General features: G+C 40.5%; 1 protein-coding gene across 1 annotated transcript in view; it reads left to right on the forward strand.

The window, feature by feature from the left end:
* Positions 1–24,425, forward strand: part of FAT4 (FAT atypical cadherin 4) — a gene marked incomplete at both ends in the record, with an annotated part of 122,258 nt that overhangs the window by 42,820 nt on the left and 55,013 nt on the right. Inside the window, 2 exons of the mRNA XM_082282669.1 lie at positions 19,950–20,081; positions 22,809–23,070. Coding sequence (XP_082138795.1) covers positions 19,950–20,081; positions 22,809–23,070 — 394 coding nt within the window. The remainder of the gene's footprint in view (positions 1–19,949; positions 20,082–22,808; positions 23,071–24,425) is intronic.

Below are 24,425 nucleotides of genomic sequence, written 5' to 3' on the forward strand. Positions count from 1 at the left end.
GGCTATTTGGGCTAAAAAAGGACAGTGCTGGATTTTGGTGGGTCCTGATGAGAAGCAATGCCCTTGGACCCTGCCTCTGTACCATCATACTGGAAATGGTGATTTTCCTTTCCCAGAAGCAGCATTCCTATTTGCTGGGGTCTCATCTGAATCTCATTGTTTTTCACAGTGAAAAATCTCTATGAGTGCCCTCCAAACTGTTTTTGCCTATTTGAGATTTGCCTTTTCTTATTAAATGGCTGCTTCCTCATTATTCAAATTTAACTTGAATAAAAAATGTGAGGAATACATAAATTCTTACATGTCCCTCTGTAGAATTTTTCTTATTTATTTTAAATCTTTTTAAGTAATTGTGTGCATAAGGATTACATCCCCCCCAAAAAAAATTTCTCTTGCAATGAAGTCCAGCTTTTGAACAAATCAGATACAGTTTTTTGAAAGTAAACACTGCATGGTACAGAACTTGAATGCAGCACAAGGCAGCCTTTTTCATTTTGCAGCTCTGGGTAAAGTTAAGGAGAATTTTCAAATTTTATTGCTCTTTGATTTTGACCTAGTCTATCCCTCCACTCTGAACGTGCTTATAATCTGTTGAACTGTTATTATTATTGCTCCCATCACCTTGCACTTAATCAAACCATTGCAGGCAGCTCACAGGCAGCAGCTCATGTGCTTTGGAGCTGGTGAGTTCCTGGCATGTGTCTAATGCTGTGAGAAACACTCCAAACTTGTGATATTGTGGGAAACGTACAGAAAATTAACAGACTTCTTTTCTTCTCCCAATATCCTGTAATCATAAGCCATCAGAAGTAGCATCCCAGTGCTGCACAGATCCACTTCACACCCATGTGCTCAAAAATATTTCTATTTCACCACTGTAAACCTAGTGGTCAGTTAGTTTGTGGAGCTACCTTGGTTATTTCCAACTTTTGCCATATTGCTAATGCACACACCCAGGGGAACACCTTTTAGCTTTCAGATTCCTAACCAAGTGTAATAACTGGCATATTGGCCTGAGAGGAAAAAGCTGAATCCATGTATTTCCTATCTTGCTGATTCTGATTTGTTTCTTTGATTTAAAGAAAGATTGCAGGAACAGGAGCTAATGCAAACTCTGTTGTTTTTTGATAAATACAGTAATCTTTATTTTCAGACTGTGGTTGTAGGGACACATTTTACTCCAGTGGGCTCAGCCTCCTGGACAACACTTAGGTCAAATGATGAGGAAGCATTCAGTGTGTGCTAGCAAGGATGACAATTCAGTATGCTACCTTCTTCTGTGAACTCAGCTTTAGAATGTACAGACTGCCTCTGCCCCAAGGAGTTTGAAGTATAAATAAAATCAGAGCAGAGTGCACTGAGGAAAGCAGAAAGGAAATACCTAAGATTGAAAAAAAAAAAAAAAAAAAAAAAAGAAAAATCTTCAACTTATTATTGTTGACTCATATTTCTGGCTATTATATTAAATATAAAATGAGATGAGAGCAAAAACAATACCTGGAAACTCCACAGTGTCCAAAGAGTAGGAGAAATCTTGCTGTACAGGGTTTTAGTATTATAAGATTTTTATAAGAGTCCATGACTTTGCAGGTTCTGTTGCCATAAGGATTGGCAGTGAAGCATAGTAAAGCAATAAAAGGGCAAGGCGTGGAGCCAAATACTTCTGTTTGTAATTGTGGTGCTGATGTGCAGAGCAGCAGGAAGAGCAAATCAAATGCAGATGCTTTTTGTATGAAGGCTTGACTTTCATTGGTGATAGTGCTCAAGGTACTGATACTCTCCTATCCCTGGAAAAAGGCTTGCAATGGGGGTCATTTAAAAGGGATGCAGGGAAATGTCCTGCACGTCATGGATGGTGCCGAGCTGCAGGCTGAAGCTTCACTTTGGTTATCCTGTTTTCTCACTGAGGTCTCTAGCAGGTCTCACCAACCACTGGCAGTCACTGTTCACCTAAACTGCTTCCTAAACTGTTGTGGTATCAACAGAGAGAAGGTTGGGAGGAACCTGCACGTTTTCCAGCACAGAGGCGGGCAGGACCTCAGGCCTTCAGTGTTTCTGGCAGTGACTTTTCCTGCTTCTTCCTAGACTCTCCTTTGTCCCAGTGCTGCAGCATTTCCTCCTAGATGCTAGCCTGTTTTTATTACTGTGTAAGTCCTTTGGTTTTTAGACAATTTATTACCTTTCTCTTTGTGCTGTAAGGCACATATAATTTCTCCCCATCTTCATTTCCGAGACTGAATCTCATCTCTTTCACTATCAGTTTATGGGTCACGTTCAGTGACTGTAGTCATCATTGCTCCTCTTTTCTGAGTGTTTTCCCTTGGCTCCACACAGTTCCTGGATTCCTGCACTGGAATTTGATCCAGGGGCTGTAGCTAAGGTGAGCCTGTGAACAGCAGAACAGAAGGCTTCTTTCCCATGCCATACACGTGGCACTCCTGGTTCATGCCGTGGCATGTGGCTTGCCTTTCCTACACCTGGGGCACGTTGCTGGCCTGTGCTCAGATGGGAAGACCCCCCCTCTCACAGAGAGATGTGACATCTGTGGCTTTTCCCCTGTGGCAAGTGTTTGTTGCTCCCTTGCTGCAGGAAATGAGGTCTGTTGTACACAGTTGGCTGGTTTTTCTCTCCTTGTTGTCTTCTAGGTGCCTGTGAACCCTCTCCTTGGCTGTCTAGGTGGTATCTCTCTCCTTTTGTGTTCCTCTAGAAAAAAGGTGTCACAAAACCTTTTGCTAATGGCTTTGGAATGAGCAGATAATCTTTCCTCCTTACCTCCCTTGCTTCTCCTTCAGGAGTGATCATGACAGGGAACACAACTCTGGGACATAACTGCTCACCAGAAGGGACACATTAAACAGCTCATAGCTCCCCTGTCAGGAGCGTGGGTTGGAAGGTTGCTTGTAAAACATCAGAATATATTGACTGCACGTCGCCCCCAGCGCTGCCTGCCTACTCAGGAAGGATATTGAAGCGTGCACAGAAGAGCAGTAAAAGCTATGAGATGACTGCAGGTAGAGAATAAGGCCAGCAAAGGAAGCCTGTGAGAGTTAGTTAATTTTTCAGAGGTTAGAAGACAGACTCTTTCCTAGTTTGCCTACTTAGATACAGAGAGAGACAGATACTAATGGCAGGGGAATCAAAGTAGCAAGGTTAAGAAAAGGAAATAGGCAGGATTTTGGAAAACTGTACCTTCTGTGGCACCACCACTGCCCCAGTAGCTAGTACAGGAGGGGATGAATTGTGGGTGACGTTGGGAATGATAACTCAGATGACCTGTTCTCCTTTCCCTAAGGAAGTGTCACACCTTTCAAATCCCACAGCACTGCTAGGTGAATAGTCTGCCAAGAAAAGTAATTTTAGGCTCTTCATAAATTAGTAATATTTGATTCATACTTTTGTATAAATACACCCATAATCATGGTAACTCAACCCATTTATAACTGTGCAGCTACAGACAATGGAAGAGACCTCGCAGCCTTTTGCAACAAATGGGATATATTAGCACGTGGAAGTTGCACCCCAAATGTGTCACCGCTGCTTCAAGTAGGACAGGAAAGCACAGACAGACAAAAATTGCACATCTACAAAAATATTTGGACCTCCTCCACTTGGTTCTCATGTATTTGGCAGAGCTGAGACTGAAACTGAGATAACAGCCCTTGTTTGCCAGGCCTGGAATAATCTCAGTGGACGCTGGGAGAGGGAACAGCCGTTCCCAGAGGATGCAGCTCTGCACAGAAGATAAAGAGGTGGTCTCTATTAAATACTGATTTTTTTTTTTTTTTCTTACCTTGTGTTTGTTAGCATTCTTCTGAGACTTCTTGTAGGCTTTGAGGATTTCAGTAGCTTTGAGCTTTGTGGTATGTCCCATTTTGAATTCCCACTGAAATTACTTGCTTATCCATCCTTCCTACTGAGATCCCCCCAGAGCTGGCCAAGGCTTGCTCTGAACTAAGTATTTGTGTGACACCTTCAGAGACCTTCTTCCTAAAATATATGGGAGGGTTAATGCTGACAGCTCTCTTTGTTTTAAAATGTGGTGCTTTGCTTGTCCTGACCATAGATGTTTCATTTCGAGGAGATTTTTACTAAAATACACTTAACAGAACATTTTTGTTGAAGTCCTTGTTTGCAAAACACAATTGCTAGACAATGAATTCTTGTGATGAAGCCTCTCCCATGGAGATTGTTCCTTTTGCTAATTCCTGGAAGGCAGCTCTTCAGTTTCACACAAGCCTTTTTGTATTTGAAAACATAAAGCCCTACAGACACCCTCTTAAAACTTTTAAGTTCATATCCACTATGTGAACTTAAAATATTTTTTTTTATTTTTTTGCTTGGCTTGGAGTTGTGAGATGATATCTGGTCATGGTCTTAAGATTCTTGTTGACAGTGCTGAGCAGCTGTACAAAAGCAGATGCAAAGGCTTAAGAGCAGATGCTGTAATTACAGAATTACAGAGGTACTCATTAATTCTTGTTTTTAGTTTTACCTCTTTTTTTATGTCTCTCTCTTTTTAAACTGTTCTCTGTAAGTGCCAAGTGTATTTGCCAAAAGTGTCTGCTGAGGATGGCTCACCCTAAAGCACAGCCCTGTATACAATGAAATTTAGGGCTGTATCTGGTAGTAAATGCAGTAATAATCTGATTTTCTCCCCTGTGCATCAGCTCTGTATAAGTTATCTAGGTTACTGGAGCATTTGGCACTTGGCAAGCATTACCTGGCCCTATGCCAAAAGAGACACAACTTTCGTTGCTGTGGTGCCTGAGTTGTACAAATAAGCTGCTTTTTAGGCCCACAGGAAGAAAAACACGTCAATTGAAATGGTTAGTCACCTTTCCTTAGTCACATTTGAGAGAAACAAGATGGTATCGTAGCCATTGTGCAGAGTTACACAATTCGAAGGGGCATGTGGTGAGAGTAGCATAAATCTTTTCAGCTGGCATTATTCTGTTGCATGGTTGCTGTTTTCTGTTTTGTAGCAGGTGACTCACATGATGGACCACTTTCTGGCATAGTTACTGGAGTCAGTAGGATTTACAGCAGCAGGATTTTTGATGTAAGTTAATTATGATTTCAATGCTGGGAAATAAGCTCAAGCTAAGGAGAAAAAAAAAAATTAAAGTGCTGCTCTGTTTCTGTGTAGTCTGATGCTGTTATTTGTCAAACTGATTATTGAATATGTGGTGTTAATTGAGTTAGTCTTAATAAGACACATACATGAATGTACCCAGAAACCAGAGGAGCTGAGCTGTCCTTGTACATAAATTAGAAAATCTGATGAGCTACTATGATACAAGTGTGGTACAAGAAGCTTGATTAGAAAGTACTGGTGAGGTAATGACTGTATAGTATAAAAATTAGTGCAGAATTTGATGTTCTTTGTTGTTTTTGTGATGATTTTATTAGTTCAGCAATGTTATTTATAATGTAGCTGTGTATTAAATTGAAGAGCCACAAATACTGGTGATCATGGTTTGCATGGTTTTACTTTCTAAACATGCAAAGTACAAAGTTAATAAAAAACCAACATATACTAAGCCCAAGAACTAAAAGTTTAATGTTCATCAAGCTTGTGCTGAAAGGCAGTGAATAAATATGATTTTGAAGCTACTTGCATATTTTAAATGACCCTCTGTGCAAAGAAAGTAGTGATAATGTACTTTGTAAGCTGCTTTTTAAAGCTGTTCTGATGTCCGTGGTGTTTTACCGGGGGTTGCTAGAAACATAGGAAAAGACTTTTGTCTAAGATAAATGGAAGAAGGATGTCTTCATAAGTGTCAAACTACTTCAGGTCAGTGGAAAATTGTTTTGGGAGTCCTATTTGCATTTCTGCTGGTTGTTAGGTACACGTTCATCAGCCTGAAAAACAGGAAGTGGATTGAGGCAGCAGGTCGGGATTTACCAGAGGTGCCAAGAGGTGCTCATGTGTCCTGGGCATGGGGATGTCCAGGATACCTGGAGACCCCAAAACACTGAAGGAATGTTGGAGCAGTTGGGGCCCTCTGGCACATTCAGGGCCACCTCTGCTTGGTTTTGCCCCTCCAAGCTGTGCTGTCAGTCTGGGCTTGCAAATTCATATTGGGAGGCTTATTCTGCTTTGTAAGGTTTTTCTTGGTAAGATTTTTTTTTTTTTTTTTTTCTTTTGCTTGTTTTTCTCCAAGGGCTAAGATGGGAGAAGCTGTAGAGCCGTAGAGCTGACATAGGGTGTAATTATCAAAGGCCTCAATTGTACTGCTTTCTGAAGTCAGCAGATCATGGGGGAAATGAAAGGGGGTTTTGCTCAGCCTGGCTCCCTCCAGCTGTGGGTCAGAGCCAGTTTGCAGCAAGGGCTCTGTGGGCAGGATGGGTTTGGGGAGGAGAGGTGGCTCTGTAGCTCAGGCATGGTCACAACAAGGCCATTTGGAGCTGCTCCCCCATCCAAGCATAACATTGGTATCAAGCCCAGAGAAATAAAAGGATTCCCTGTGCTTTTGTTGCCCCGTACACCAGAGCTGGATATAAAGTGAATCACAACATAGTTTTGGTTGGAAGGAACCATAAAGATTGTGGACAGGGACCCCTTCCACTAGACCAGGTTGCCCCAAGCCCTGTCCAACCTGGCCTTAGACACTTCCAGGGATGGGACAGCCACAGCTTCTCTGGGCAGTCCAGGGCCTCACCACCCTCACAGCAGAGTTTCTTTTCTGTAGCGTTTATTAATACAAGGCAGACTGTAGGTTCTGGCAGTCTAGACAGAACCATAATGTTTCTTCTGGCTTTTGTCATTAATTTTGACAGATTTGAGGGGTTTGCATTTCTGCACAAAGAGGTTTCAATTAACCCTTCTAACTTGCTTGTATTGTAGGCTCATTTAAATTCACTCAGCAGTGTTTGCCAAGTACCTTAGTCTGTGCTGTATAGATGTGCAAAGAAAGGCATTGACCTTGCTGGAGTCTCTTGGGATTTGTTTTGGGGTAACTGAAAACAGAATGCAAATCCAGCCATCAGTTAGCATTGTTACAAATATTCCCCCTTCATTTCTTTTTACTGTTGTTATTTGAACCTGAATTACTGTAATCATAACCTGTAACTTTCTCCCCGAAGCATATTGCAAATATTTACAGCATTTTGCATATTATTTCATGTCAGGGAATTGCCATGGCCTGGTTGGAGGGCATCTGTGATTTACTAGGCTTCAAGAGGTGAGAAAGCTGCTGGGTGTTGTTTGGTGATACCTGTGTAAGAAATACATTTGGAACAATGCACAATTAATAGTTATCAGCAGATGTGTTAAATACACCAGCAACCTATAATTCGTCATTTTGAACAATATCTTCTTTTGAGACAAAACAGGCCATGTCAGCAAATGGCACACAGCAGGGAGTGTGTCACTGATTCATAAACCATAAAGGAAAGGTAAATAACAGCTTCTGCTTTTCTGTACTATAGTTTGGTCATAGAAAAGACTGCAAGAGTGACTTAGTTTGCACATGCTTTTTGGGGGCTGAGATTTCTTTTGTTGTTAGTGACCATATAGCTTTCACATAACGTCACATTCTGACTGAAGGTAAGGAATGATGAGTGCTTAGGCTGGCAGCCAGATCTGCCTTGAACTGCACTGTACCAATCATATCACCTTATATCTCTGTCTCTTATTTCCCCCCCCAGAAGACTGATACATTAATATTCTACTACTGTAAAGATGCCTTTAATCGTGTTGGAGAAAGTCTGCTGGAAGTTTGTAGAAGGCAGCTATTGATAAATGCAGAAGATGCTGTTATTAATTTCTCACAAATGCTGATATTTCAAGCAATGTGTTTCTAGATAGGTGTGGATATTTTCAGCTACAGAATGGTTTTAAACAGAGCAGCTGCATCTCTGCTTCCTATGCAATTACTTGTAAGAGAAACAAATCCTGGTAAAGCACACCATGGTGGTTTTGGGGTATAGTGCTGTCCCTGTTGCCCTATCACCATCTGTCCATTATGAAATTATGTTGGTAATTATGTTGTTGTCACCATTAACACAATGAGCTAGGGGAGGCATTTGAGTTGTTGCCATTTTTAAAATTATTCAGGAGTCTTTGCCTGCCTTATTTTTCTTCTTTCCACTGTTTGATGATTTTCTCAGAAATCTTTCAGATTTATTACACTTGTACCTAGAAAATACTTTTTTTACAGAAAAGTTTTGCTCTGCCATTCTTCTGTGTTATATACTTAGGAAATAAAAGGAGGTGCATCACACCCTATGGAAGGATCAAACCAGGCTGAGATTCAGGAATCTTAGGTGTGGTGGGGGGGAGGAAATGGTACAAAAAAACCCCCAGAAACAAAACCCCTCAGCATTGTTTCTTAGACCTCTCCATGATGCCCAGGTTTGTTGCTGTAATTTTCTTACTAAGAGTTAATGAGTGACTTTCTTTGCTTTTTTGTATTAAATTTTGCTGACTCTGTTTCTGTTTTCCTGTCCTTTAATATCATATAACCATTTAACTGTAAGCCATTCAAAGTTTGTCCTCAGAATACTTTTTCTTTTTTCCCAATTGTCTATAAAATTACTGAAATGCTTCAATGGTGAGCATACAATGAATGATCATCCTGTAATCTGTTCCACATGGATAGTGGGCCAGTTTGTACATCCAGTACACAGCACTTCTTAATCCAGTTAAAACCAGGAAGACTGAGACTGTTGCAACCTACAAGGTCTTTAGAAAAAATGTACTTTTAAAAAAAATCTCATGCCACATCATGGACACCCTACTGAAGACGCAAATCAAAGGAAGGAAAATAAGGGGAAAACGCAAAGAAATTGATCTTAGGTTCAATCTTCAAAAGACAGAATTATATCTTTTAGTTGTGTATTTAGGGGTTCTGGAACTCTGTGAAGAGTTTCTGAATCTTTTATGGTTACACTTGAACATTCATTCTGATTTGTTTTGTTTTGTTTTGTTTTTCCTGTGTTCCTCAGAAGGGAACTCAGCTCTTCTAAAATTCCTCCCATACATTTTAAGTATCCAGAGACTTGTAGTAATGACCAGTGGTGGTAAACTTCCAAAGGATCAAAGATCTGGCATGATCAGGATAATAACTGGAAAACCCAAGTGCTATAATACAAGGGCTAGCTGAGTCACTTCAGTTGGGACATCAGACAGGGACCCGAGCAAGGAAAAGTCCTTTGGTTTCTCCTATTCTCGAAATACTATGGGAACCATTCTCCTGTGGTACATCTGCTTCCTGCCACACTGAAATTAAGATATGCAGAAGTGCCAGTGTATTTCTTTCTCCTTTTTTTTTTTTAAGGTTTACTAAGATTATCAGAACTCAAAGTTTTTACTTGATTGAAGGGAGGCTTTAGTTTGGTCAGTCTCTGTGTGGAGCAGATCAAGCAGCCCTCCTGACAGCTGTGTTTGTGTTGCAATTGTCAGATGCTGGTGATATTTCTGACCCAGTAATCAGGGCTTGCTTAGGACTATCCACAATAAAACCAAGTCAGTGAGAGATTGGCTGTGGTGCAAAGTCGGGTGTTGGGGGAGAGAGATGAAATAGAGGAATATGTCAGGATCTGGGCTGTTAAAAGTTCTCATTATTGATTGTAGCAGCCAGAGAGTGCAACTTCATAGTTTGATGTAGGTTCTGCATTTAGGGAAGATGTAGTGGATGTTTAGGAACCAATAAAAGTCAAATCTCTGAATTTATGCTCAAATAAAACACTCCATATTCTTTATTAAGGAAGATGACTGTAAGAATCCCACATAAGCACACTGTTCCAGCTATTCCAGCTATTTCTGTGAAAATCTGGGGGTTTTCACTTGATTTCTCTTCAGTGCACAAGGTCATGTATGTAGTTACAGATGTGGTGAAATGATAAATTTCAAAAGGTGAAGGTCTTTTTAAAGAACTTTTAATTAGTCTTTAATGCTTGATTTTCTAAATTTGCTGTGTCAAATCCGAAGTCCAACAGCTGAGGAAGATAATTCAATAGATAAGTGAGGGAAACAAGTATTGTTGGCTGACATGAAGAATTCTATAAACTGAGTTTCAGCCACCCTTCACATTCCTAGGCCAAAAGATGTATGTTATTCAGCTATTTAGAATATTTTTTGAGGTGAAAGTTTGTAGTTACATATAAATTTGAATCTTCATAGTTTGGTGAAGAACCAATATAGGGCTTTTTATTTGGCTTCAAGAAGGGCTTTGTTGCAAAACCTCATCACCAGAAACAGCAATTTTTTCAAGAAGAGATAACATAGGCATGTTGAACGTAGTTGGGCAGAAAAACTAGATTTTGGAGGCATGCAGGACTTTCTTTTTTGTCCAGGTATAGGAGTTGGTCCAATACCCAGTGCATCAGCCTGCTGTTATCGTGTAGGACTTTCTTAATAATTGTAGTAAAGGTTGCACAGGCAAGGTGGACCAAAAAGATAACTGGGGAAAGATATGCCTGAAGATAGAGCTGCCAAAATAAAAATTCTGATGTATGGGAGGAAAGTGGATAAAGGAGGGCTGGTGTGCCCAGTGAGCTGAAGTTCTTAACCCTGCCACCGTAGCCTCGACTGTCAGCTGGCTCTGCTGAGGGCAGCCACATGAAAAGGTCCCTCTGTGGCCACAGAAAAAAGCCTTTCTGGCCTCAAGTGGCCTGTGGCCGCAGGGAAGGGGCCCTCCCTGACACCAGATGTGAAGCTGCTGCATAAGCCTGCAGTCTGCAAAAGAGGAATATGGTGAGGAAGGCATTTCCCTGAAATTTGTACGAGGATGCAGAAATACTTGGAATTTCTAGCCTCAACAGTTCCTTGCTAGCACCCTGTTGATGCTGTGGGGGAAAAAACCTCTAGGCATTTCTGTAAAATGGCCTTGTACTTCTAAACCTGGAACTGGAAAGTAACACGTTGGCCTTGTGTGTTTTATTGGCTACAGTCTATTTAGATTCTTGTAGGGATTCTTCTCAGAAAGGTGCCACATATAAAACCCTCATAACTGCAAAACATCAGTCAGCATTCAGTCCTGTATCTTTAATTCCCTTCCACTCACAGAAAAAAAATCTGTGCTTTCTTTAGTGTCTCTAGCAATGCTTTTTCTACCATGGCTCTGGGTAAAGAGCTTTTCTTTTGCTGTTTGGGCAGCCTTCAAGTGATGGGGTGGATTTATCATACTGTCCTGATGACTGCATGTGTCTTAAATGTCACACCTGTAACTTTAATTAGGTGATTTATTTAATTTAGAGGTGTGACATTCCCATTCTTGAACTTCTAATGCTTGCTTGCATTTTCTGACTTTATCCTTTTTTTTTTTTTCTGGCATGGACTGAAATGTTCTTACCGATTCAATCCATTTCTTATTACATGGCAGTAGACCTCATTTAATTAAATGCAAAGTTATAAACCAAATGGTTCCCAAATGTATACTGCTTTGAGTATTTAAGAAAAAAAATATCCAAAAAGAAAGAAAAAAAAAAAAAACCCTCACTAGCAAGTGTTTGCCAAGTGTTTGTGTTGGTTTGGCAGGTATTTGGAGTTGAGTTTGTAACCAGAGGTAGTACTAGATGCAGAACAAGTAATGTCTTCATGAGAAGGTCACCCCTTTTATCTGGGGAAATGCCATAGGGCCGTGTGTGTGTGCATATCCAGCATCCATGGAAAGGGTGGGTGGGTGGGTGAAGGAGCTTTTCATGCTCCTTAGTGCCAGCCCAGCTCTGCCTTGGTGCCACTGGATTGCAGTTTCTGGGCAGACCTGGGAGAGGTCCTGGTGTGCTAATTAGGCCTGTTGAAATGGAATTCAAAATAACTCATTCCTACAATCAATCTGTTTTTTAAACTGTTTGAATATTGACTGAGCTATACATGTTACTCATTAACCAGTACTGACAAAATAACCTGTATTTCATTATGGTTCTGGTGGTGAAGGAAGGGAAAAAATAACTGCTTGTGGCATTTCTTATCAGCTTTATCCCTTGTACCAATTTGATGTTTATCTCACTTGCTGTGAAGTTGGATCATATTGGGTTTCCATGTTTATGATTCTGTATGTTTTGATGTGTGTTTCAAAGTCAGTGTGCTGTTACTTTGTTAAATTAGCCGAGGTTTGAGTAGGGCTTTCCCTAAGCCAGTTTTAATTCCCTCTGTTGCACGTGAGACCGTGTCTCTTTTGAGGGAGCAGAAAATGATGTAGTGCTTAAATCACCTTAAAATACTGATTTCGGAAAGAATGAGAATTTTTGCATTGCTTGCTTTGCCTTTAGAAAAACTTTTTTTTTTTTATCTTCTGGCTTGGAAATGTCAATGTCCTGTCCTGGCTGGTGGCCTTCTGCTGGGACAAGATTGTTTCTTTTCAATGTCTTTCATCTGGCCTTTGCAAGAAAAGTTAGATGTAACCACAGTAGGTAACGCATTTCCAGACAATGCCTTATTGTCTGCACAGGCTGGACGCAGAGACCTTGCATACTACTTAGAATCAAGATTAAATTACCAACCTTTTGGGCATTTTTATGTAAAATGCTCTTTATTATGGTTTTTTCATAGCTAAAGCATGAGTCACTTGCAAGCCATAATAGATTTTGGCTATGCTGCATGATGAAGTGTTCTGGATGCAGTGAAACATTTAATCAAGACTCCAGGCAGTGCAACTCCCAGTGGTCACCTTAACAGATAGAAAAAAAAAAAGGGAGCGAAAACCGAACAATTATGACACCTTTTCTTTAGCACTAGGATTGATATTTGGTAGAGACAACAGAGGGAAGTAGCTTCTTTTTGATTTTTAATTTTAAATGATGGTGAAAGCAGATTTACACCTGATTTAGACTAGGTGTAGGGAAGACATTTTCCATGATGGGGGTGGTGAAACACTGGCACAGGTTGCCCAGACAGGTGGTGGATGTCCCATCCCTGGGAACATTCAGTGCCAGGTTGGATCGGGCTCTGGGCAACCTGATGTAGGTGAAAATGTTCCTGCTCATTGCAGAGAGGCTGGACTAGATGGTCTTTAAAGATCCTTTCCAACCCAAACTATTCCATGATTCTATGATTTTTCTAATAGTTAAATCACTGAGTTTTTGATCACTCTGATCTCCCAGCATTTTATAGGGATGCTTTATAAAAGGGTCTTGGTTGCAAAACATCAAATCACCTTACTGAACGTTACATAATATGATATTAACTCCAGGAAAGTTACACAGTGTTAAAATACTAGAGTTAGAGCCCGCAGATTAAAATTACCCAGGAAATGCCAGCACTACATATTAATCATAATAAGATATTTAAGGCTCCATGCACATTTGTTTAATGGACAAAGCAAAACATGTTTCCAAAATGCATTGAGCCCTAAGTTTCAAAACAATTTCAAGGCTGGTAATCAGTAGTAATTCCTGATTCTGTGAGGAAAAAGGAAATATTTCTATAATCCCTATTCTAAATTACTGCTGTCTTAGATAGGGTTGATGTTTGCTTTGGGGTGACTGCAGTGGGCAGTGGTGGGGCCTAGGACAGCTTTCACATCCTGTCTTTCATTAAGCTTGACCTCAGACATCAGAATTAAGTCTTTTAAACCTGGCTTTCTTTATTTTTTTTTTCCCAAACAGTGCCTTTTTAGCACTTTTCCCCCCACATTTTCTCCCCAGCTGCAATCTTCACCCTGTTAATAGTGGGATTCTTAACAACATTACATTTCTATTTAACAGGTTTCCTGGCCTGCAGCACAAGAGACTAATGTGATTTTTATTGTGCTAGCGTGCGCTGGGATTGTTTGCCTCCTGGAAAATGGGATATTCAGATGCCTCATTCAGCCTCAGTGATTGCCTTGTCCCAAGATATTTTCTTTATAAATGGGCTTTCCATCTTGTTGTGAAAATTGTAAATGTGTGTGATCTGTAGTTCAGGTTTTTCACCTTCCTGAGCTCTGCTATTATTGGGTATTGAAGTAATTTTAAAGAGTAAGTGTTTATTTTTTACCCTCAAACTTACTGTTTCCCAGTGATTTAGAGCAAGGTGGGAAGCTGGTTCCAGATGGGCTATGGGAGTTTATCTTATTAGAAATTTTGCTATAGCTATTTTCTAGGAATATATATGTGTGTGTGTGTGTGTGTATATAAAATTATATTTCTTTTAGAGAGCATTTTTCTTCTTTTCTTTCTGAAAATGCATTTTCAGAAATTCACTGTGCTCTGATGCTTAATCTCCCCAGTCCCTTGCCTCTCCAGTTTGGAGGAAGCACACATGCACCAGTCCTCAAGCACTGAGTGTAACCACAACCTCACTGATGTGCGTGGCCAGTGTGATCACTCACGACAATAAAAAAAGGAATCAACACATGCCTGTGTGTTTTCCAGGATTAGGGAAGGATTGTTTGCTGGATGCAGAGGCTGAAGTGATGGAGGCAGGACTAGTGTTGGCCAAGTTCTTCAGTCAGTTACATGGATGGGGCGAATTAATAGTTGTATTCTTTCCTTTTATGATCATGAACGATATCATTTAGAACATTTACCAAGGGAGGGGAAATAAAATCCTTTCACTTTTATTCAGTTCAAATTGATAATGTGCTGCCATGGTCTCCAGCAAGGAAGAAAAAGCTCCTTAATTTTTTTTTAAATGAAGGATCATCTAATGACTTAAGCATGAACAAAAGTCTTCAGGGTGATTCGTGCCAATGCTGCTCGTAGATTGTTAGATGGTATCTCCTGAGAGAGGCAGTGAACGTCACAGCAGCAAGCAAAGGGAAGAAGAATGACTCAACACCATATAAATTGAAAGAAAAGCTGTTGCCTTTCCACTCTGTTTGATCTTTAATCAAATAGTTGTAGCGTTTGAAGAGGTATCGAACGTGGGAGGCATCTGGGAGTTCCTCCCTTCTCTGATCATGTTCTATCTATAGATCTCTGATCAAGTGTGTGCCATGGATAGCGTGGCTCCAGGCAAGAATTACTCTTTTGGGACTCCCAACTTAAATTGGGGAAACTTGCTGCTGCCACGTGAGCTCATTCATGTTTCCTGTCATCTTTTTTCCTCCTCTCCTTGTCGTTTGATAGGTAGAAGAACTTCAGAAGACTGTTCTGTCTGTAAACCCTCCTGACTTTGAAGCAGAAGAAAACTAAATGTTAATAACTGTAATAAAACAGAAGGCTACGGTCTGGCCAAGTGAGCCCATTGGTTTATGGAAGGTGCTATGATTGGTTAGAATTTGGCTCGTTGCCTTGCAGGGCGATGTTTTATTTTACATGCCTTTGTAGCTCATAAACCCAGTCACTAAAATAATTTCTTTTTCCAGAATAAAACTCTCATTTTAAGCTTTTTATGTTGAGCATGGAACTTGTCTAGCCCGTTCAGTAATAGTTACCTGGGGTACTAATATTTTTGAAGTGGGATTGGTGGTTTTGCTCTATGAAATGAAACTTCATCTTTTACCAACTGTTTCCTAATCCAACAAATTATTTTGAGTAAGCTTAAGAATAGTTTATGTCCTAAATGCTTTAATAGATCTATGTGCTTTAAAACTTGAGGTCTTTGGTATGATTCCTGTATCTGTTAACAACTGAGGTTTGTCTAAATGGAGAAAGAACTATTTTTCTTACATCTACATTCAGAGTAAATTGAGGCAGAACCGTTTGAGGTGAGTGCTGCCCTGCCTTAATCTGTTCTGAATATGTTTAGGGGGGGAAAAAACCACAAGAGGCTAATTTGAGCAGCAAATAAGAATCCTAACAAGATCAAGGCAATTAATACTTCCTCTGCTTTGAAAATGTCTGTGACAACAGGCTGCAGCAATCGAATTGTCACAGATGAGGATGGGCTGGCCATCTGTAACTGTGGCAGAGGCAGGGCATTATTGTGAGAATGTTATTAAGCCTGGGGAGGAGAAATTTGATTCGTGCACGGGGAAATTTGTGGTATTGTTTGGCTTTCTATATTGCTGATCTCTGTGGTTTGTTGTGTGTCCGTGTTTTTGCATCTTAGCTCGAGTCAAACATAAAACAAGCACACAAACAAAACTACTAAAAAAAAACCACCCAAAGATGGTTTGCATAGAAATTGATATTTAAAATTACTGTGTTTATTTTACAAGGGTTAGTAAATAAACAACACGTATTTGTCTGAAGAATAAGCTCTGAGGGAAAGCTTTGATTTTCAGTCTTTTTTTCTAGATGTATTAAATGTGTGAATGAAAAGCACTATACTAGAATTTGTACAAAAGTAGAGTAATTTTGTGGAGATTTGAGTGCAAGTGAATTGAACAAAGCTTTCTGATTTTTTTCATTTTCCCTTGAACAATAAAAGTAAGACAGTATTATGAACTTATTAATCAGTTTTCCCAGTCTTAACAGGTTTAGAAGAGTCTGTAACTATTTGTGTTCCCATGGCTTCTGCAGAAATTCAAGGCTTTTCAGAGGAGCAAAGCCCCCATCAGTGCTTGGACCACTGGAGAGAGCAATTAGAGAATTCAAAAGGAGCTTCACTACCTTTGCTGCTCCTGTATTTTATTATATGTGAGTCCTCTGAGTGACAGTCAGAATTTTGGGTCCTGTATTAAAGCAGCTGTTGATACAAATAGGAATCAAGCAGTTGTCAGATGGAAAGTTGCAGAAGTTTTTGTTGCATAGTGCAGTACTTTGAGTGCTCTCAGATGGTTGGTTTGTATCTGTCTTACATCCTAGATTTGCACTGAATGACGAGTTTGAGGTCAGGGAAGAATATTTCCCATTTTGGATAAATCTGGAGAAGGGGGTGGTGATTTTCCCTTTCTGTGGAGCCTGGGCATGTTGCTTCCTGCAGTTCTACAGGCATTAGCATGTAATGGTTCCTTGCTTCCAAGGTTTGGATAAATCCCTTCAGCTCCCTTGTTTTCCATCCTGTGGTGTATTTGAGGTTTCAGGCCTTTGGTTTCCTAGATATTTATTCCTGTACTTGCTGCTCTCACTGGTGGGTGGTTTGCCATCAGTGTGAGCTGAGAGCACAGCACATGATCTGTAGACCCTTTGAACATGACTCTGTGGTGCAAACAGCTGGTGTTACCTCCAGGACCACCTTGTCTTGCCTTTGTTAAGTCCAAGGCAGAATTACACTTAATTTTTAATTGGTAGCATACGATGTTAATCAAACCATGTATTTCCTAAAGTGACACACATTGACATCTATATGCAAATGTGAAGTGGGATTAGAAAGATGCAGTTGGTTGGGAAAAGGTTTAGTTTAGATCTTTGATTAAAGCTTGGTGGAGTTTTCTTTTTCTTTCTTTTTCACAGTAGAGATGTGATAAGATACGCTGCAATCTTCCAGTGCCATGTGGCAGTGCAAGATTTTTGTGGTTGTGGTTCTCCTGTGGGCTTCTGCTTCGTGTTGGAACTTGTGGAATAATTTCAAAGTGAAATTAATTTCTGAGCTCCTGGACATTCAGTTTACATCAGATCTCATTCAGGATCTATGCTTTCTTAAATGAAATGTAACAGACTCTTGTTTTGGGGAAAATGTGACATTTTTTCTCAAATATTTCTCAAAGATGTCTTAGACCAGGCTGGATAGGCCCTGAGCAAACTGGTCTGGTGAGTGGCATCCTTGCCCATGGTAGGGGGGGGTTGGAACTACATCATCTTTTAGGTCCCTTCCAGCCCTCACCATTCTCTGATTCCATGATTACTTCAGTGAAATTTCTGCAAATAGGTCCATCCAAGGATCTTACTCCCTAGTTCTGTGTGTAAGCTGAAGTAAAAAGATAGCTTTAGATGCAGATGTTAATTAGACTTAGCCAATGGTGAATAATGAAGCAATACACATTATATAAGCCCTGTGGATAAGTAATAAATCATGGTACAAATGCTCTTAAAAAATGTTGGGTTCTTTCCTAAAAAATTCTCATTTGAGAATTTCTTATTTTTATACCATCTGAAGCACGTCTTCAGTATAAAATACAGTTTCTTTGTTTCCTAGTGAACTGATTTTTCAGATTAAAATTGCCTCTTTTATTCTTCTCCTTTTTTTCAGTCCTCTGGAATCTGACTTTATAATTAATTTATTTGTCCCCCAATACTTAGCCATCTTATTCTTGGATCCTCGCTATTTTGCATCATTCAAGCTGTAGGTGATGCACAGCTCCTATCCCCAACCCCCCAGAAGCTGGTACATATTTTTCATATGAAAGGGTAATCTCTCATCATGGAAATGGGTTCTGGTGGTGAAATGTCACCCACCGCTGAAGCATTAGCTGTGAATGACATGTATGGTAGGAATAAATGAACTGCAGAGCTGTGCAGCTGCTTTGCCTTGAAACCCTGTCTGGGGAACTGCTGCACTTTGGGGAGGAAAGCAGGAAGAGTGTGCTGTGCCAGTCCATGGGCAAGGAGGGCTGGCAAAATCCTTCATCTGTCATTTCTACCACTTCCCTCCCATTTCTGTGATTAATTGTCACCCAGATGCAGCATTCTCCTTGAAAACCAGCCTGGGCTGGTTTATTCTCTGGAAGTTTGTGTCTGGTGAGGTGGTTGTCAATCACTGCTCATGGTGCTCTGCTCAGCACTCCTCGTGCTTCTGTTATGTCCCTGTTGTCAGGGATATAAATTTAATGACAAAACCTTCTGGGTTAATCTGTCTCAGGCTGTGAATTGTGTTGTGTACCACTTGTGAATGGCCAAAGGGATTAATAGGGGATAAATAAATAATGGCCTTCTATAAAAGACCACTGTTTTGTCTCCCCTTCAAGCAGATACAGCTACTATATTAATATTACACTAATAATAATATTAATGTAACATTTCCTCTGGTTTTTGGTTCATCCTGGTGATCAGGTCAGAAGAGCTTGGCAATTGGTGGTCCCTATGAAAACAGAACAGAGAAGAAAATCTTATGACGGGGGACTAGAAACAGTTGAAATCATAGACTTTGGATCACCAGCAATGTCTGTGTTAGGTGTATACAGAGCAACCCAATCCATATATTTTCATCTAAGTGTAGGAAGAGTCCTTCTCGATAAGGGCATAGGAGATTCTGTAGTGTAAATAATATTTCGTCTGTCAAGTTTGGTACCTTCTTGAAGTTATCCACACCTTTACCTTTTACCTTTCTCTTTTCCTTCGTAAGACTTCTTTCAGCTACTCATTTTCTCCTTAGTGGGTCTTCAGAGTTTGGTGACTGTTCAGTATTTTGGGTCCAAAACCTTACATTTTTTTTCATGATCAATCTAAAACAGCTGTGTCTTCTTTTTCTACTTCGGAATATCACATTCCAGACCCAGCAACAAGAGAAAACGTAGCTCTGCATCTTTTTGAATTAGCATCAGCAGGGCAGCAATCTTGCTTATGAAAAACTGGGGATAAAGATCACGAAACAACCTTTCAGGAACTATCATTCTTACTTGGAAAAGCATACAAATATGGCATGTGAAAAGAACATTTGTTGAGTTTTGGACAGGCAAGGAGAGTAGATGCTAGTGGGTGCTCCTTAAGTAACGTTTATGTTTGCAATTAGAGGGGAGTTTTGTGAGAGAGAGAAAAGCAGATTATTTGTTATAAAATATATTAAGTGCAAGGGTGTTTTTTCCCCTCTCAGAACGGAGAGTTGCCAATATATAAACATTTCAGAGAGAATTTTACACCACCTCATCTTCGTGTCAGGCAGCATTTAATGGTTGAACGATCTCCTGCCCCAGCACTTGGCAGTTATTCTCCAGGGGCTGACTTTGAGGATTACAATGACAGTCTATCAGTGGATCTTTTCCAATATAAACTAGACTAGGACCATTTAAAATCAGTTGCTATCAACAAGTCAAATTAACTTTATTTGTGTTAGAGGTTTTCCTAGGAGTATTTTATAACAGCGTGGAATTTTAATATCCGGACGGGCTTTTCCTATTGTTGGTGTGATTTGGGAATGTGCTAATTCATGTGATTAAGAGCAATTTACCTGATGTCTTTCAGAATTATCTGTTTAGTAACATTCAGGTCCTATCAGCATCCAGCACTCACTCAACTTTTTTTCCCATTCCTGCTTTTTACAGGTAGAAATAACACTTCAGGATATCAATGACAACCCACCAGTATTCCCCACAGACATGCTTGATCTGACAGTAGAGGAGAATATAGGAGATGGATCCAAAATACTGCAGCTGACAGCCATGGATGCTGATGAGGTAGGAGCATGGTTTCAGTCTTGAATGTTGGTACTAGAAGTGCCATTCTGGACATGTTTTTACCTGTTCCCTTCATCCCTTTGTGTGAGCTTGGCCTTAGGAATCATGGCAGTCATTCACAAAATTCTGTCCAGTGTCATGGAGGTCTAAACCAGCTTTGAAACCAAGATGATGTAGTTGAGCCCAGTTCCAAAGTGTGCAATAACATTATTCTGAGACAAGCCTTGGAGAACAAGAAAAATTCTGATAATGCCTGCTTTCCCTTTGACTAGACCTGACAAAGATCAATATTATCCCTTCCAAAAGAATGTTTTATTTTACCAAAAAGAGGGGAAAAGAAATAATGCTTAAATGCGTGCTCTGTACATGAACCTGTTTGCAAAATAATTATGCCCACTTAGATTCATTACTAGGAGAATGATGCAACTAAGGTGCTATGAATAACTTAAAATGCTGTTGATGCATTCATTTATTTTAGAAACTTAAGTTACAAAAATGTTAATCATGTTATTTTTGTTTACTTGAACAGTTTCTTTCCATGAGGGAAAGGCCTAAAAAGTCAATATACTCGTGCAAAAAGTTCGTGTTATCGTTAAACTATAAAGTTACACTTGAAAACAACAAGCAGTTCTTGTTTTCAAATAATAGGGCAGTTCAACCTCCTCAAGAGAATTTTATTCCTGGCCTTTTTTGTGTTAGCTTGGTTAGTCTTCCTGTGATTGTTAATTGGTGTACTTAATCTTACTACTACAGAGGGAACCACGGGAACACCCCCGGCAATGGTTCTAATGTGATTGTAAATATTTTGGTTTTCTCTTCATTTTCCAGTAGTAGCCTAATATACGGACAAAACCCAGGATTTTGGAAAGGTGCACATCTGTAACAAAAATTTTAGCTGTTTGTCTTTATTTTAGGAAGCAGTAAATACTGAACTACCACTCTCTGATGTGGTATGGCAAATATATATAAGATTATAGCAGTATCTTATGCTCCAGCCTCTTTTTAACCATTCCTGAACTGCACCTAATCTGTTACCCATTCTGAAGCACTCCATCCAGTGGAAAGGGATTTGTTACCCTAGAGAGAAATCAGTCAGTCTTTTTCTCAAAAGGAATGATTTCAATTTCCCTACCAGAACATTTGTAACTCAAATTCTTTACAAAGAGCCCAAGTTTTCCTAGCGATGTGCAGTTTAGGGTCAAGATACCTTTTTATTCCCCGTCCCCCTTTTTGAAGTTGAGGGCACAGTATAAACCAGTATCACACATGGCTGTGGTTTTAGCTGCGCTCTGTTAGGACTCTGGGTGGTCAAACACAGGGTGAAGAATGCAGTCACCTCTGAAAATGCTCATGGGATGTGATGGCTAAGCCACACAATTGGAGGAAAGCGTGTTGACAGCCCCTAGGCACACCTGAGCACATAGCTGAAGCACTGCATGCAGCTCTTCAGGGCTGGCCACCTGTAGAAGCCTGTTTTCTTTCTAAATTTCCTTTTATCAGTTAGCTTTGCCTGGCTCTTTGAAACAACACCCCAGAGAGAAAGTTTGGCACGGGGCACTCTGGTGAGGTCAGGTAACTACTGCTTGTCTCTCCTCTCGCAAATTGGAGCAGGTGTTTATCTCTGTTAATTTGCTTTTTTAGGCAGGAGTATTTGAAACAGCCATAGAATTCCTTTCTGCCTGTTCTCTTTGATCTGCTGTTCATTGCACTAGTGCCACTGGCATGTCAGCAGCAGGTTTCAGCTGTGAAACCTGAGCTCTGGCCTGGCACCAGAGGAGGGCACAGTAAATATCTGCTTGCATTTCCAGGCACCATCAGCACACAGGGTTTAGGTACTCTATCTGGTGTTAGAGGCTACCAAACCTTCAGTATCCTTAAGCCTGTCTTGGAAAAAGAAGGACATGACATTTTTCTATGTAACGTTATTTTTTCTTAATTTTCCTTTCAACCAAAATGCTCAAAGTCCACATGAATGCTTTTTTTTTCCTCCCCCAAGAACAAATGAAATTTTTTGACCCAAAAGCAAATGCTTTTGACTTGCAGCACAACCCAAGAAATCAGAACTGTGATTTTAATGATGTGTGATTTATCACTTTGGGGCTTTTTATTTAGGGGGGTAAATATATATCCATGCAGAAACTGACCTTTGAGGGCTGCTGCAAGCACGGCCTCCATGAGTTTCTCCTGACCATGAGCTGTGGCCCTTGCCATGCATGGCGGCTGGAAGAGCTGCCACATGGCTGCCTCAGGTCTTCCCTCCTTTCATTCCTCCCTCCCTCCCTCTCCTGCTTGCTTCATGCCATCTCCAGAGAGCAAGAAAGGCAGAGCTGATCCCACTGCCAGAGATTTAATTTAATCTTCAGACATAAAAAAAGAATAAACATTTATCCTTATTAAGATGTCACACTGCTCGGCGATGCTGGCTTGAAACTAAAACAGGTAACAGAGGTTTTTGGTATCGACTGGATGAAATCCTTTTATGAAGAGTGGAGCACAAAGTATCTGGGTAATCTCATCATTTCATGTCTCACAAATAAAAACTGTGTGCATATGTGTCTTTACTGTGGGACTGAAGCAGGGACTGGGCAGGAAGGCTGTTTATTAAAGGAAACTGTTTGGAAAAATAATCTCCAAGTGTAGTTACTGGAACGATCCTTGTCTTACTGCAAGTTATGATGTGGTTTTCCTGGCAAATGACGTGATTTGACCACTTCTGTTCTGACTTAGGGAGCCAATGCCCTGGTCACATACACCATTATCAGCGGTGCAGATGATAGCTTCCACATTGATCCCGAGTCAGGGGAGCTGATAGCCACCAAGCGCCTGGACCGGGAGCGCCGCTCCAAGTACTCCCTGCTGGTCCGTGCTGACGATGGCCTGCAGTCCTCGGACATGAGGATAAACATCACTGTCAGCGACGTTAATGACCACATCCCCAAGTTCTCCAGGCCAGTCTACTCCTTTGACATCCCAGAAGATGCCACTCCAGGTAAACAGGAAATGGAAATACCACCACTGACCTCTCAAGGGGTTGTTTTCTTCTTTTTAAGGTGGTTTCGTATGCAAGAGGTTTTCTTGCTTAAAAGGTGGGTTATAAACTAGAAAATATTTAGATCGAAAAGAGTTTTCAAGTACTGTGCTCTATTACATGACTCCAGGTGAAAAATGAATATTACTTCCAAGATTTTATACAGATTGCTAGTAGAAAAGCAGTATCTGCCAGTAGCATCTCAGAAGCTTATTGTAAAACATGAATAAACCAAGGAGATGCAAATGACATGGTGATAGCTTTTAAGCTTTTATTAGGGCTTTCATAAGCTTGGGAGTCTCAGTTTGGAATAACCAAGATCACCCCCGTGCCTCAAACTTTTGCACTCTGCCCCACAGTCCCTGTCCCAAAATTTGGTGTTGTTTTGCATTAAAGGTTTACAGAGTAATCAGCTGTGCCTCAGGAATCTGATCTGGAAGTAATTGAGATGTCTCTACAGCACAGAGTGCTTTGGTTGCTGATCCCCAGCCATTCTCTCTTTTCTCTCAGAGCCTTGAGTCTTGGTCTGTTCTAGCAGGAATGACCCTGGAAAAGGCAAGCCTAATTCCCTCCACATTAAAATGAGACTTCTCTCGTTAATCATTTTTAGGGTGTACATTAGTGCTTTATACCCATCTTAGCAGTGATGGATGCTGAAGGAACAAATAGGCTGATTTTCTCTTAAAGTACTGCATCTTCTCCTGTTCTGTTCTCCAGCAGTCCTGGAGCAGCTGGCAGGCTCACCCAGAGGGGAAGGGCCCTGATGTTTCCCCTTCGAGGTTCCACTTTCTATCCCAGGCAGTAATCCCCATTCCTCTTGTTAAAGGAACATTAGAGCTTGAGCTAATCAATGGGGTGTGAAAGATACCACTGTATCCAGCTGGATTAAAGGGGGTTATAGCACTCTTCTTTGTTCTGATGATATAAGCAGTTTTCATTGCTTGAAAATAGTTAACTGTGCTGCACGTAGTTCATCTGGTTCCAGGGAAAGGAAATTTAATGATTTATTTTCTTGGAAATGAGCTGATCTTAATTATAATTAGTGTTCGAAATACTAAAAAGTGACACTTGATTTCCAAACTCTAGTCAGATAGGTCAGTCATGCGAGGGCAGCTATGCAGAAATGAAAACACTGGCACAAATTCACAGGGCGTTGAATTTCAGAAAACAGCGGAGAACGGACCCCTATAAGGTTTCTAGTTTTCTAACCGCAGTTACCCTGCAAAGGCACTGTTTCAAAAAGCAGAGCTGGGATATGTGGTATGTACTCATATTTTGGTTTCTGCATTTGGAAAGAAATATCTAGAAGGTTCCAG

Source organism: Coloeus monedula (genome assembly GCF_965178545.1).
Source record: "Coloeus monedula genome assembly, chromosome: 5".
Taxonomy (NCBI): Eukaryota; Metazoa; Chordata; class Aves; order Passeriformes; family Corvidae; genus Coloeus; species Coloeus monedula.